General features: G+C 36.0%; 1 protein-coding gene across 2 annotated transcripts in view; it reads left to right on the top strand.

The window, feature by feature from the left end:
- The first annotated feature begins 486 nt into the window (after positions 1 to 486).
- Positions 487 to 14,245, top strand: part of LOC149778459 (GDP-fucose protein O-fucosyltransferase 1-like) — a 49,486-nt gene continuing 35,727 nt past the window's right edge. Inside the window, exon 1 of one of the 2 annotated variants that reach the window (XM_089939297.1) lies at positions 487 to 637. In XM_089939297.1, coding sequence (XP_089795423.1) covers positions 606 to 637 — 32 coding nt within the window. In that variant the 5' untranslated portion in view covers positions 487 to 605. Of the gene's footprint in view, positions 691 to 14,245 lie in introns of both variants that reach the window. The other variant, XM_089939298.1, reaches the window with a different exon arrangement.

The raw sequence follows: 14,245 nt of genomic DNA, 5'->3' as shown, positions 1-14,245 counted from the left end.
TTCTGTTGAAACGAAATAGTTGGTGGGCTCAGTCTCTCTGCTGCTGTCGGTGGACTATCTGTTTTATTAAATACTTTAATATTATTAATCCTTGATCGTTTCTGCGTGCATTAAATATAGACCATTCTATAGAATTCGTGTGTGGGGGGGTGGGTACGTCAAGTGTACGTACGCAGGTGGGGTGTGTGTAGGCCGATAAATCTGTCCTTCAACCGCGATAATATTGATTTTCGGGTGAGGTATGCATGTGTTGAGGGAGGAGGGAGGGGTAAAGTCTGCCAGATCTTTGCGTACGTACGAAATGGATGGCCCCTAGCTTGCCGCTGCATCCAATGAAATTCGAAGACCCGAAACACTGAAATATCGAATCGCTCAGTCAAAGTGTATAGACCTTAACATATCGGAACCCTGGCTAGCATAGATGCCAAATCCGGTTTTTCAGCAAGACCATATGCTAGACGGGTCTCTTATCATAGTTTTGACTAATGTACACACGGGCTGGAAACCAAGCTTGGCGAAACGCTTGCTTATGAAATGGAGATTTCGTGATCTGGTTCCGAAGGTGTCTAAGATAACTCAACACGAATCAAAGAAGGAATACTTCGATGAACAACAGCTCATCGTATGGTGGCTTAAAGTAAGGGTACCACGATAACTCAAAGAGCGAATCACGAAGGGAATATTTTGGTGGTAAGGGGTCCACGATAACTCGAACAACAAATCACTGAAGCTTCGTAGAAATGACAACTCATCGTATGGTGCTTTATTACATACTATGTGGGCCTAATCTTACATTGCTATGTGGCGATCGATACAAATGTTCAGTCTGTGATTTTATATGGCACACTAAAATTGCAGTATTGTACACCCAGTCTGGAACTACTTTTACAACTTGAAATACTAAATAATTAAAAATTAAAAAATATAAAATATTGGGAATGATTTATTGCTATACATTTTACAGTATTAAAAAAGTCAACACATGCTTGTAATTAAAAAAATAATAGTCATATTGGGTGAAAATGGCCGTTTTTGCTGTGGAGATCTAGGAGTACCATAAGTATATATATATATATATATATATATATATATATATATATATATATATATATATATATATATATATATATGCATTAAGCAACAATTATTTCAGTAATGGGTATACATTTTTTTAAGAATATGATTATACAAACCATTAAATGGCAATCATTCACTTTGTTTAGATTCTTATACTTCCCTATTCCTTTGGAAGATCATTTGAACACTGCTAAAAGTAGTATAAGCCAAAATCAATGTTTAAGTATGTGGACAATTTTGGAAAAGCTCAACCTAAAGGTGTGATGCAGTATTGAATGTCGTGGACGCTGGTGTTAAAATGAAAGCTACTCATGTTGATGAACAAATTCATACTACACTATATTGTGACAATTAGATTCAATATGTTCTTTTCTTGACCCAGTTTTGTACCTGGTCACAATCATTCTTGCTAGCCAAGGTTCCAATATGATAACCCTATCTACACCTTGGTTGATCAAACAGATATATTGATGTCCTAGCCACAGCTATTGGATATCATGAGTTGCCTCCCGTAGTATGTAATTCCCAGTAACCAATAGGATGGTGCATTGTACATCTGGACCCAGAACAAAAATCATTTTACTATATATTCTCTACATTTGTTTCACAGTATTGAACTTAATGCTGTGTGACAATCAATACAAATCATATGTTACTCTAAAATACCTTCAAAGATGACTTCTTGGTGAAGTTCTTGTCATAGGTTCACCAGCATTTCTTTGAGAGGCTGGACTGTAAACAAATCAACATGCAATGGAACACAGATTTCACTTCTGGATCATCACCAAGACTGTATTACTCATTGTACACAGTCGCCAAAACATGCACAGACAATGACACCATAAGCTCGTATTCTAAAGAATAAACAATTGCCTTTAAATGCATACCAAGAAAGCCTCAGTCTAACACCGAAGTGTATCACCACTGAAAGGAGACTGGAAAAAATACTCAAAGAAAATAGACTGGGGCTACATTTGTGGGTACTGAACTGGAGCTATTCATTGTGATCTGATTCCTAACAGATCTGCTGAAAATGGTGAAGGGAATTGACCTAAAAAGGATACTTTGTAAGTTTAACATTGAAAGTATGACTACGTACCAGAGGGAAGCCATTACAGGTGTATTTGAGTGAAAGGTATTTGTGCAAACACTGACCAGCAGTGGAAAATTACTTATTTATCAGTACATTCAAGTTGTGTACTCCCCTTGTCTCAATCATGAAGGAACAATGAAATTCACATATCCAAAGCACAGAAATATCTGCTCGATACACCAAGGTGTAGACAGTGTAATCATATTGGAACATGGGCTGGTGAAAATGAGCCACTGTTGTAAATGTCCACAATGATCGATAGCTTTCATCGGCAAGTTTCTTGATGACAGTTAAGGTGCAGATTATTCAGTAATAGACTTTGATTAAATGGAATCAGTATTAAATGTTTAAACAATTTATGTTTGCTTTATGATGAATAAATAATTATTATGGGGATGCACCAGTGATTTTTGTTTTGTTGGTCAAAGTCTTTATTATAAGTTGTTCTCGTAATATATTATTTGCTTTATGATACATGTGAAGGACAAAATTGTGGGAAACAAAACTGCAAAAATAGAGACAAATGCTGATGAGCATTGTTTAATCCTTTGAAACCATGACTGCTTAAACATTAAAACTCTTCTTGAAAAACAATGAGGCTGGTTACTGGTTTCCTACATTATAAAGGTCATGCAGGTAGAGCGATTTGCTTCGCACTGTTACTGTAAACCAGACTAAAGTGCCTGTCACTTGCTGCTATTTTAGTGCTGAAATCACGTGAATACCCATTATGATTAACCATTATTTCTTTAAAGGGAATGTGCATAATCAGTTCAGAGGTTTATATTGGTTCTTTGTCTTTTGTGAAAACATGCACAATGTTGATAATGTCACTGGAGATCATTTTAAAGTCTTCAGCATACCAATCAAGTATGATGTCTTTGGAGTTAATCTGTAACACGTGGTGAATGAGGTCATTGTGTCTAATGCTAGTTAATCTGTAACGTGGTGAATGAGGTCATTGTGTCTAATGCTAGTTAATCTGTAACACGTGGTGAATGAGGTCATTGTGTCTAATGCTAGTTAATCTGTAACACGTGGTGAATGAGGTCATTGTGTCTAATGCTAGTTAATCTGTAACACGTGGTGAATGAGGTCATTGTATCTAATGCTAGTTAATCAGTAACACGTGGTGAATGAGGTAATTGTGTCTAATGCTAGTTAATCTGTAACACGTGGTGAATGAGGTCATTGTGTCTAATGCTAGTTAATCTGTAACACGTGGTGAATGAGGTCATTGTGTCTAATGCTAGTAAATCTGTAACACGTGGTGAATGAGGTCATTGTGTCTAATGCTAGTTAATCTGTAACACGTGGTGAATGAGGTCATTGTGTCTAATGCTAGTTAATCTGTAACGTGGTGAATGAGGTCATTGTGTCTAATGCTAGTTAATCTGTAACATGTGGTGAATGAGGTCATTGTGTCTAATGCTAGTTAATCTGTAACACGTGGTGAATGAGGTCATTGTGTCTAATGCTAGTTAATCTGTAACACGTGGTGAATGAGGTCATTGTGTCTAATGCTAGTTAACATGGAATGTTATATATTTTGCGCTGTTCAAGTACGTAAATAAAATGAAACCCTTTTAGTCTTTTTATTTATAAGCTAAATCCGGCTTAAAGGTATTTCACCAAAGGTCAAATTTAACCTGATCAGAATTCCTGCACAAATAATTTTTTTTATGAAGTTCAGCATCTTTGACCTATAGATTTTTGTCATGTTTTGAAACCATAGGCTCATAAGAACATGATAATGGTAAAAATATCATTGGTAACAAAGTGAGAAGAAAATGATTACAGACACTACATGTATTCTCATTCAAAAGTGCAACAAAACTTTGTTTCATTGAAGGTATGTATCAAAAGTGTCTGCTGAACTTCTTTGTTCATTGGCATACATTTACTGGAAAAAATAACTGATTCAGATTTAGCTCCTTTGTCTTGATCAATTCTTCTGAAATTTAAAATTAAATCAAACCATATTCTGACAAAACTTGCATGTAATTTTCAGCTGAGCATTGCATACACATGGAGAAATTAATAATAAACTCCAATTTATACTTTCAAATATGATTAATAGGATTTGTTTGGAATTAAACATAGCTATTAATGTGTTGTGATGTGATTGGAATTACACATGGCTGTTAATGTGTTGTGATGTGATTGGAATTACACATGGCTGTTAATGTGTTGTGATGTGATTGGAATTACACATGGCTGTTCATGTGTTGTGATGTGATTGGAATTAAACATGGCTGTTAATGTGTTGTGATGTGATTGGAATTACACATGGCTGTTAATGTGTTGTGATGTGATTGGAATTACACATGGCTGTTAATGTGTTGTGATGTGATTGGAATTAAACATGGCTGTTAATGTGTTGTGATGTGGTTGGAATTACACATGGCTGTTAATGTTTTGTGATGTGATTGGAATTAAACATGGCTGTTAATGTGTTGTGATGTGATTAGAAGTAAACATGGCTGTTAATGTGATGTGATGTGATTGGAATTAAACATAGCTGTTAATATGTTGTGATGTGATTGGAATTACACATGGCTGTTAATGTGATGTGATGTGATTGGAATTAAACATGGCTGTTAATGTGATGTGATGTGATTGGAATTAAACATGGCTGTTAATGTGTTGTGATGTGATTGGAATTAAACATGGCTGTTAATGTGATGTGATGTGATTGGAATTAAACATGGCTGTTAATATGCTGTGATGTGATTGGAATTAAACATGGCTGTTAATGTGATGTGATGTGATTGGAATTAAACATGGCTGTTAATGTGATGTGATGTGATTGGAATTAAACATGGCTGTTAATGTGATGTGATGTGATTGGAATTAAACATGGCTGTTAATGTGATGTGATGTGATTGGAATTAAACATGGCTGTTAACGTGTTGTGATGTGATTGGAATTTTAACATAGCTTTAACAGTTTTTCAGTCATATCACTACGATGTCTAAAATGTGGCAGTTTATAGTGATGTCTAGCACTGGGGCATCATGCCAAAGACATGTAGCATGATGTCACACCCAGTCGCATTATCCTAACACCAGGCCGACCAGTCCTGATGCTAACCTCTTAATGCTGAAGGACCAGCGAGGCAGCTGTTAGTACCATTTTTGTAAGTCTTTGGTATGACTTTTTATGGAATAGAGTCCATAACATAACAAAGACATGTAGAAAGTAGTATTTTTATGGAATAAAGTCCATAACATACCAAAGGCATGTAGAAGATAGTATTTTTATGGAATAGAGTTCATAACATACCAAAGACATGTAGAAGATAGTATATTTATGGAATAAAGTCCATAACATACCAAAGACATGTAGAAGATAGTATTTTTATGGAATAAAGTCCATAACATACCAAAGACATGTAGCAAAAAGTATTTTTATGGAATAAAGCACACAACATACCAAAGACATGTAGAAAAAGTATTTTTATGGAATAAAGGACATAATATACCAAAGACATGTAGAAGATAGTATTTTTATGGAATAAAGTTCATAATGGGGCCCCGAGTGGCTGAGTGGTCTAAAGCGCTCTCCGTTACGGATCACTGCCATCTCACCTCTGTCTGTGTGGGTTCGATTCTAGGTTTCGTCCAATGTGGGTATGTGAGAAAGCTTGCCAGTAGCTTCTCGCGGGTCGGTGGTTCTTCCCGGAGGTTTCCCGGGTTCTTCCTCCACCATTAATACTGGCTGCCATGCATAGCCTATCATGTGCTGAAAAATGGCATTAAACCCAACAACAACAATAAAGTTCATAACATACCAAAGACATATAGACAAAAGTATTTTTATGGAATAAAGCACACAACATACCAAAGACATGTAGAAAAAAGTATTTTTATGGAATAAAGCACACAACATACCAAAGACATGTAGAAAAAAGTATTTTTATGGAATAAAGGACATAACATACAAAAGACATATAGATAATATTTGATACTGTGGAAGTCGTTTGTCAAAAGACAGATTATTTCCTGGAGTCACAGTTCTGGAATGGGAAAAAAGTGAATACCTTATATAATTACAAATTTCTATAATTATTTTATGTTCATGGTAAGTTCATTTCAGAATTGGGTAAGTAATCTGACCCATGGTAAACAAGTTCCAGAATCTGGGAAGTAATCTGACCCATGGTAAATAAGTTCCAGACTTGGGGGAAGTAATCTGACCCTTGATAAATAAGTTCCAGACTCAGGGAAAATAATCTGACCCTTGGAAATTAAATTCCTGTGTTACATACTGTTCTACATGTGTTTAACCGCTCCGGTGGCCTAGTGGTTAGAGCGTCCACCTCGGATGCGGAAGGTCGTGGGTTCGATCCCCGGCCAAGTCATACCAAAGACTTACAAAAATGGTAGTAACAGCTGCCTCGCTAGGCGCTCAGCATTAAGAGGTTAATGTTAGGACTGGTCGGCCCGGTGTCAGGATAATGTGACTGGGTGGGACATCATGCTACATATCTGCGGCATGATGCCCCAGTGCTAGACATCATTATAAACTGCCACATTGCAGACATCGTAGCGATATGACTGAAATATTGTTAAAGCTATGTTAAAAATCCAAATCACATCACATCTACATGTGTTTAGAACCTTACCCAAAAAGAGTCCAATTTTCTGATGTAGTGTCCACCCAACCTTCCCTTCCTGAATACATTAAGAAAGAATGTATGGTATGGAAAGGAGTACAATATTTCTGTCTCTGTATATTCACCTGTGCATTGCTATTGGCCAAAGAACAAGAGTGCGTGTCTATATATACACTGAAGTCTTTATAGCTATTTTTCTTTGTTTATAGAATAACATTGTTCTGGTCAGTGTATTTTGTTATAAAGTATTGTTGATCATCTATTTCTAGGTACAAATTCTCCACTCAGTCTGAGGTAAATGGTCTGACCAAAAATTATTCAGTTTTAAAGTTTAGGAAAATGACACTTTTTGAAATTTTTCTGATAGGCAATAACCCACAACTGTAACAAAAATTATAAATGTCAAAACATTCTATGCTGATTGGTTATGGATCTTATCCATGACAGAAGTTATATTTGTTTTAATAATGTCAGCAATAATTTTTATTTTTTGTTGAGTCATTTGAAGAAATTTCATAATGACAATATCAGCTTTCCGATATGGACAATGCGAATATGCCACAAATAGACTGTTTTTATTTGAATAATGATGATTTCAGCTTTCCGATATGGACAATGCAGATATGCCACAAATAGACTGTTTTTATTTGAATATTGCATTATGGAAGTTATATTTTTAAATGTCACAGCTTAAACTGAGCAACTGAATATGTTTTGAGTGAAATCCCATCAAAATAGTGTTCTAAAAGCCGTGGTTTTATTTTGTATTAATTAATATTTAGTCCATAAACATTTTCTGTGTTCCTTATTAATTGCAGGAAATTGTTTGGCAGATTAATGTTATAGATTTTTAGGCTATTCAGCAACAAAAATAAATCTGAAATTAAAATTTGAAAGAACATACAGTGATTGTATCAGGCATTTATGGGATTCTAAGATGATAGTACATCACAAAAACATCAAAGATATGTTTAAAATATGCCATGTAACTTTGCTTTTTTTTAAAGTGCTGTAGTTGCTGATGCTACATGCAGAAAATGATTAATCTGCATATAGAAAAGACAAAGTTATACATTTTATTGCATTTAAAAATATAAATAAAAGACATTATTTCAAAGTTAATTCCTGACAGTAAATTATATCATTTTCTTTCTGTGCCTAGTTGGGCCTATTTTTCTTTGATTGAGTGCAAATAGTTCTTATTTCTTATTGTCCCGCTAAGATGAAAATCTTCCAAGATCAACAGTCTGATTGATTTATAGAGGGATGTACCCATACAAGTTGTGGCAACCTCCACTCTGCTCAAGCAGTTGAAATTGCATCTATTCTATTCATGCAAGAGAAAATGATCAAAAAGGTGTATGGAGCTTCAGTCATGGAGAGGATTGCATCAAAAAGGTGTATGGAGCTTCAGTCATGGAGAGGATTGCATCAAAAAGGTGTATGGAGCTTCAGTCATGGAGAGGATTGCATCAGAAAGGAGTATGACGCTTCAGTCATGGAGAGGATTGCATCAAAAAGGAGTATGGAGCTTCAGTCATGGAGAGGATTGCATCAAAAAGGAGTATGGAGCTTCAGTCATGAAGTGGATTGCATCAAAAAGGAGTATGGAGCTTCAGTCATGGAGAGGATTGCATCTTAAAGGAGTACAGATCTTCAATCATGGAAAGGATTGCATCAAAAAGGAGTATGGAGCTTCAGTCTTGGAGTGGATTGCATCAACAGAAGATCATCATCTTTGAAGACACTTGAGGGGAAGTCATATGTTGTCAGTGACTGGTGTCTTCTCAATGATGCCACACCACTCTCAGCATCTAGTCCCTAGCTGCTAAAATTTTTCTCTTTCTTGAAGACAATGAGGTAACCATTCCATGATCTCAGACTTGTTCAGGCTTCATGGAAGAAATTATGTTATTCTGCAACAAACAAATTTCTGACTTGTGTTGCAATATTGATGCTCACTCACATTATTCCCAAATGGAATCTCACCTGGGTTTTGACATGGCCAAACTCTTCAAAGTTGGAATCAATGTATTCCACCTGAGTGAAGGAGCTATCATATAAGACTTGCAACCTATGATAATGCCTGTTTCAGCATGCCAAGGGAGTGAGTTACATATGGTATCCATGGATCTGAACTACATGTTCTATTCTGATAGTTAGTCATTCTAATGACACAACCTGGTTTCCTGTCTGAGAACAAGTTGCTTTCACTAGTCATCCATCAAATAACTATTCATTCCCCCTCCTCAATTGATCTGTCAAGAGAAGTAAAGCTGTAGGACTCTGCACATACCCTCAGATTCTGTCTGTGATGCTGGAGTAAGATCATAAGGAGATATATTCATGCAGCGGAAGGCAGGAACGCAAACATAACACCTCACAAGCACATGGCACTTATCTAAGCGTAAGCCCCTACAAGCACAGACCACTTGACTAAACATAAGCCCCTACAAGCACAGGCCACCTGGCTAAACATAAGCCCCTACAAGCATAACCCCCTACAAGCACAGGCCACTTGGCTAAACATAAGCCCCAACAAGCACATGCCACATGGCTAAATATAAGCCCCTACAAGCACAGGCCACATGGTTAAACATAAGCCCCTACAAGCACAGGCCACTTGGCTAAACATAAGCCCCTACAAGCACAGGCCACTTGGCTAAACATAAGCTCCTACAAGCACAGGCCACATGGCTAAACATAAGCCCCTACAAGCACAGGCCACTTGGCTAAACATAAGCCCCTACAAGCACAGGCCACTTGGCTAAACATAAGCCCCTACAAGCACAGGCCACACGGCTAAACATAAGCCCCTACAAGCAAAGGCCACATGACTAAACATAAGCCCCTACAAGCACAGGCCACTTGGCTAAACATAAGCCCCTACAAGCACAGGCCACTTGGCTAAACATAAGCCCCTACAAGCACAGGCCACATGACTAAACATAAGCCCCTACAAGCACAGGCCACTTGGCTAAGCATAAGCCCCTACAAGCACAGGCCACATGGCTAAACATAAGCCCCTACAAGCACAGGCCACTTGGCTAAACATAAGCCCCTACAAGCACAGGCCACTTGGCTAAACATAAGCCCCTACAAGCACACGCCACATGGCAAAAGGGAGTTACTAAATCAGCATACTCCTAACATTCACAGAATCGGGTATAACTAAATCAGTTCTTGAAATACAAGTTACCTCCATGAGCTTGGCCTAAAATACATCGTTTCATTTCAGAACATAATGGAGTTGGCTGACAGGCATACCCAGTTTATGTTCTCTAGCTTCCATTTGTGTGACATGGCCTTGCTAACTATTTTTTTGGGCTAGTGGTAGCTGCAGATACAGTGACCCTGCCTCATTCATGAAAGCACAATCTTAGATCCAAGCATGAATTTATTGTTTTTGCTGGATTGACTTGGGAAACGTCTGATACTGAGACAGTCAAGTACAGAAAACCACAGGGATCTCACTCGTACATAAACAAATTGTCTTTGGTTGTGCTAAACTAAAGGCTGTAGAAGTTCATCATGCTATTACTGGGTGACACAGGCAGAGGAAAGATGCTCAGCGTTTCCTCCTCCTCTTTCCTATTCACATAATGCTAATATGATCAGGTAATGTATTTGACAGAGAAAGAAATTTTTTTATAGTAAATTATGTTTTTCTAATAATACCTACCTGATCCCTCCCACCAATCCCCACAATGCAAAATCCTATACACACACACACACACACACACACATACACATTCTTGTCTTTTGAGGAAAGTTGGATTCAGAGGTATTGGAGTAAACCTAACTTTAATATGGTCAGGTGAGAATTATCAGAGAAAACATAATTTACTGAAAAATTTGTTTTTCCCAATTTTTGGTTAGGTTTCTATTTCAAAGTAGTGTTTTTCAAAAAAGTTTGATTCATGGTGGGGTGACTTCATTACTTCAATATGGTGTGTCCTTCAGGGGCTCGATTCTAGGTGGTGTAATATCATCCTTTTACATATATCAATGACTGGATAGAATATCTTTCTCAGATTCATAGCAAAATACCACCATCCATGATATTATCTGGGGATTTATTTAATATTAATTATTAAAATATTAATTACCTTGAGATATAAGAAAATATTTCAGCTCAATATAAAATCACAGCTCCCTACAACCCACTCTCTCATCAACAGAAATTAAATGGACAATACTTTATAGTGGATGAAGTTGCAGTGTGTTTGTTAATTGGTTAATTGTTATATAAGTTGCAATCTCAAACTGTAATTACAGTGCGATTATTAAGCTTACACCATAGCTGATATTGTGAAATACATTGTGCTGACATTACCGAGTCTGTTATTAAAAATAAAAATTGTTCATTCTGAAGCCTCCAATTTTATATCTTCGCTATTGATATAATAGGCAGGGAAACTTTGAGTGGGATGCCAAGACTCAGGCAAGATATTTATCAGAGAGGGCCAGTACACATGATACACTTAACAAACAAGAAAATATTATGTGGACTTGAGAAATTATGTAAAGTTCAGACAGACAACATGTGTGCTTCTGAAAATTGTAGGCTGATTGCATTCTTATAAGGAATACATACACTTAGCACATTCATAAGTAAATAAGTAAAACATGATACATTTTATATATTTTCTTCTCTTTTGTTTTTTTAAATCCAAAATTTAAAAACAAAATTGGATTTGGCCTGAATACGTTTGACAACATTTCATTTGGTTACCATCCTGCTATACATGATACGCGTCAACACTGACTAAAAGAGCATAAATAAAATTATTTGTAATATTCACCATAAATTTGTGACAGATACAGCCTTTTTGTAAAATGAATAATAATTTTTTAATCTTGATTAATGAAAACACGCTGTTAATATGACTAAAATCCTAATGTGTTTCTTCTGGAATTTCTATAATTCCTTGCTCACAGAAACTACCGTCGTACTGGTCGGTGAAAAAGTACCGTCTGGAAAATAGCATGGTATACCGATATGCTGGTAATACCGGGCATCTCTACATAACATCACATTCTAAAGATGTTAAGTTTGTTGTCATAGATAGGTTGTGAAAAGGAATGAACAGTTCTCTAAAAGATGCTAAAGGTGTAAACGTCAAGCATTCAGGTAACTGTAAACTGCCCTCAAGCTATTAAAGGAAAGTTGCAAACAGAAGGCAATATAATTTAATTTCCTAAAATTAATGGTTGTGTTATAAGAATTTCAGTACTAAGCATTCGTTGTAATCAATGTATTTTACCCATTTTTTTTTTTAACAGGATCAGTATTTATGAGCAGGCATTTTAAGGAAGGCAAGGAAAAAAAGTCAGCTGTGTTCATAAATTTGGACAGTTATTCTGGTATTTCTTTCCTTGTTGACATGAGACAAATAAAGAACTCAGCTGCTGCCTGTTCACCTATCTGAATGAATCAGCTTTCATGGATTATTTATGTCTATAAACTGCAAATTTTAAGACCCAATGATCTTTCTGTAGAAACCATGAAATCCCTTCTCCAGTCTATAAACTGTTACATAGCAGACAGTTAAGTAATTCAGGAACTCAAGTACCATCATGTATGAACTCGTAAGAAATGATTTTTTATTTTATGTGACACCTCACTGCCTGGTTTTGCTGCCATTGCACATGAGTTTACAAGGAATGGAAACAGAATAGAAGTTTAGGTAATGGCCCTGAATAAAGTGATTTTGTATAAAACTACTGACTTCTCAGCTTGAATTCAATTTTTCAGATCAATCATTATGAAACAAAATTGTGATCTTGACAGAAAAATGTGCCAAACTCACTTGTGAAAAGGCAAGATACTCCCGCATATAAGGTGACTTAGAGTACATACAAAAATTAAAAATCCTGGCCAGTCATTGAAACCAATCAGGATGAAATGCAAACTTGTATGGCCAGTCACTGCAACCAGTCAGGATGAAAAGTAAACTTGAATGGCCAGTCACTGCAACCAGTCAGGATAAAAAGCAAACTTGAATGGCTAGTCACTGCAACCAATCAGAATGAAAAGCAAACTTGAATGGCTAGTCACTGCAACCAATCAGGATGAAAAGCAAACTTGAATGGCTAGTCACTGCAACCAATCAGGATGAAAAGCAAACTTGAATGGCCAGTCACTGCCACAAATCAGGATGAAAAGCAAACTTGAATGGCCAGTCACTGCAACAAATCAAGATGAAAAGCAAACTTGAATGGTAATCACTGCATACAATCAGTATGAAAGTCAAACTTTGAATCTATATTGCTAGTGGGGGGGGGAGGGAGGGAGATAAATTGTATAAGCAAATGATAGTCTTCACCCTGTTAAAATAAATCAATTTAAAACACAGTTACTTTAATCATTTTATAACAGTATTGTTACTGTAATGAAACTGTAATGACTTTATAGTACTGTTATTATCATGAATTTATAATATTGTTACTGTCCTAAGTTTATAGTACTTACTGTCATAAATTTATGATATAGTTACTGTCATGAATTTATGGTACTGTTACTGTAGTGAATTTGTAGTAGTTGCTATAATGAATTCATAGTACTGTTACCATCATGAATTTATAATAGTTCAAGTTTTGTTACAGTTACTGTCATGAATTTGTAATGTAGTTAGTGTCATGAATTCATAAACAGTTACTGTCATGTATTTATAGCACTGTTGCTGCCATGAATTGTTTGCACTGTTGTTGTCATGAATTGATAGCACTGTTGCTGTGATGAATTTACAATACTGTTGCTGTCATGATTTATAATACTGTTGCTGTCATGAATTTATTATATTGCTCATGAATTTATATTATTGTTGCTGTCATGAATTTATAGTGTTGCACTCATGAATTTATAGTACTGTTGCTGTCATGAATTTATACTATTGTTGCTGTCATGAATTTGTAATAATGTTGCTGTCATGAATTTATATTATTGTTGCTGTCATGAATATATATTGTTGTTGCACTCATGAATTTATAGTACTGTTGCTGTCATGAATTTATAATACTATTGCTGTCATGAATTTATATATTGTTGCCATCACGAATTTATAGTACTGTTACTGTCATGAATTTATACTGTTGCTGTCATGAATTTATAGAACTGTTGCTGTCATGAATTTGTACTGCTGTTGCTGTCATGGATTTATAATACTATTGCTGTCATGAATTTATAGTACTGTTGCTGTCATGAATTTATACTGCTGTTGCTGTCATGAATTTATAGTACTGTTGCTGTCATGAATTTATACTGCTGTTGCTGTCGTGAATTTATACTGCTGTTGCTGTCATGAATTTATAGTACTGTTGCTGTCATGAATTTATACTGCTGTTGCTGTCATGAATTTATAGTACTATTGCTGTCATGAATTTATACTGCTGTTGCTGTCATGAATTTACACTGCTGTTATTATCATGAATTTATAGTAGTTACTGTCATGAAT

Source organism: Sinohyriopsis cumingii, chromosome 17 (assembly GCF_028554795.1).
Source record: "Sinohyriopsis cumingii isolate HCF-2022 chromosome 17, ASM2855479v2, whole genome shotgun sequence".
Lineage (NCBI taxonomy): Eukaryota > Metazoa > Mollusca > Bivalvia > Unionida > Unionidae > Sinohyriopsis > Sinohyriopsis cumingii.
The sequence above is the reverse complement of the archived record's forward strand: the minus strand, read 5'-3'. Positions and strand labels throughout refer to the sequence as shown.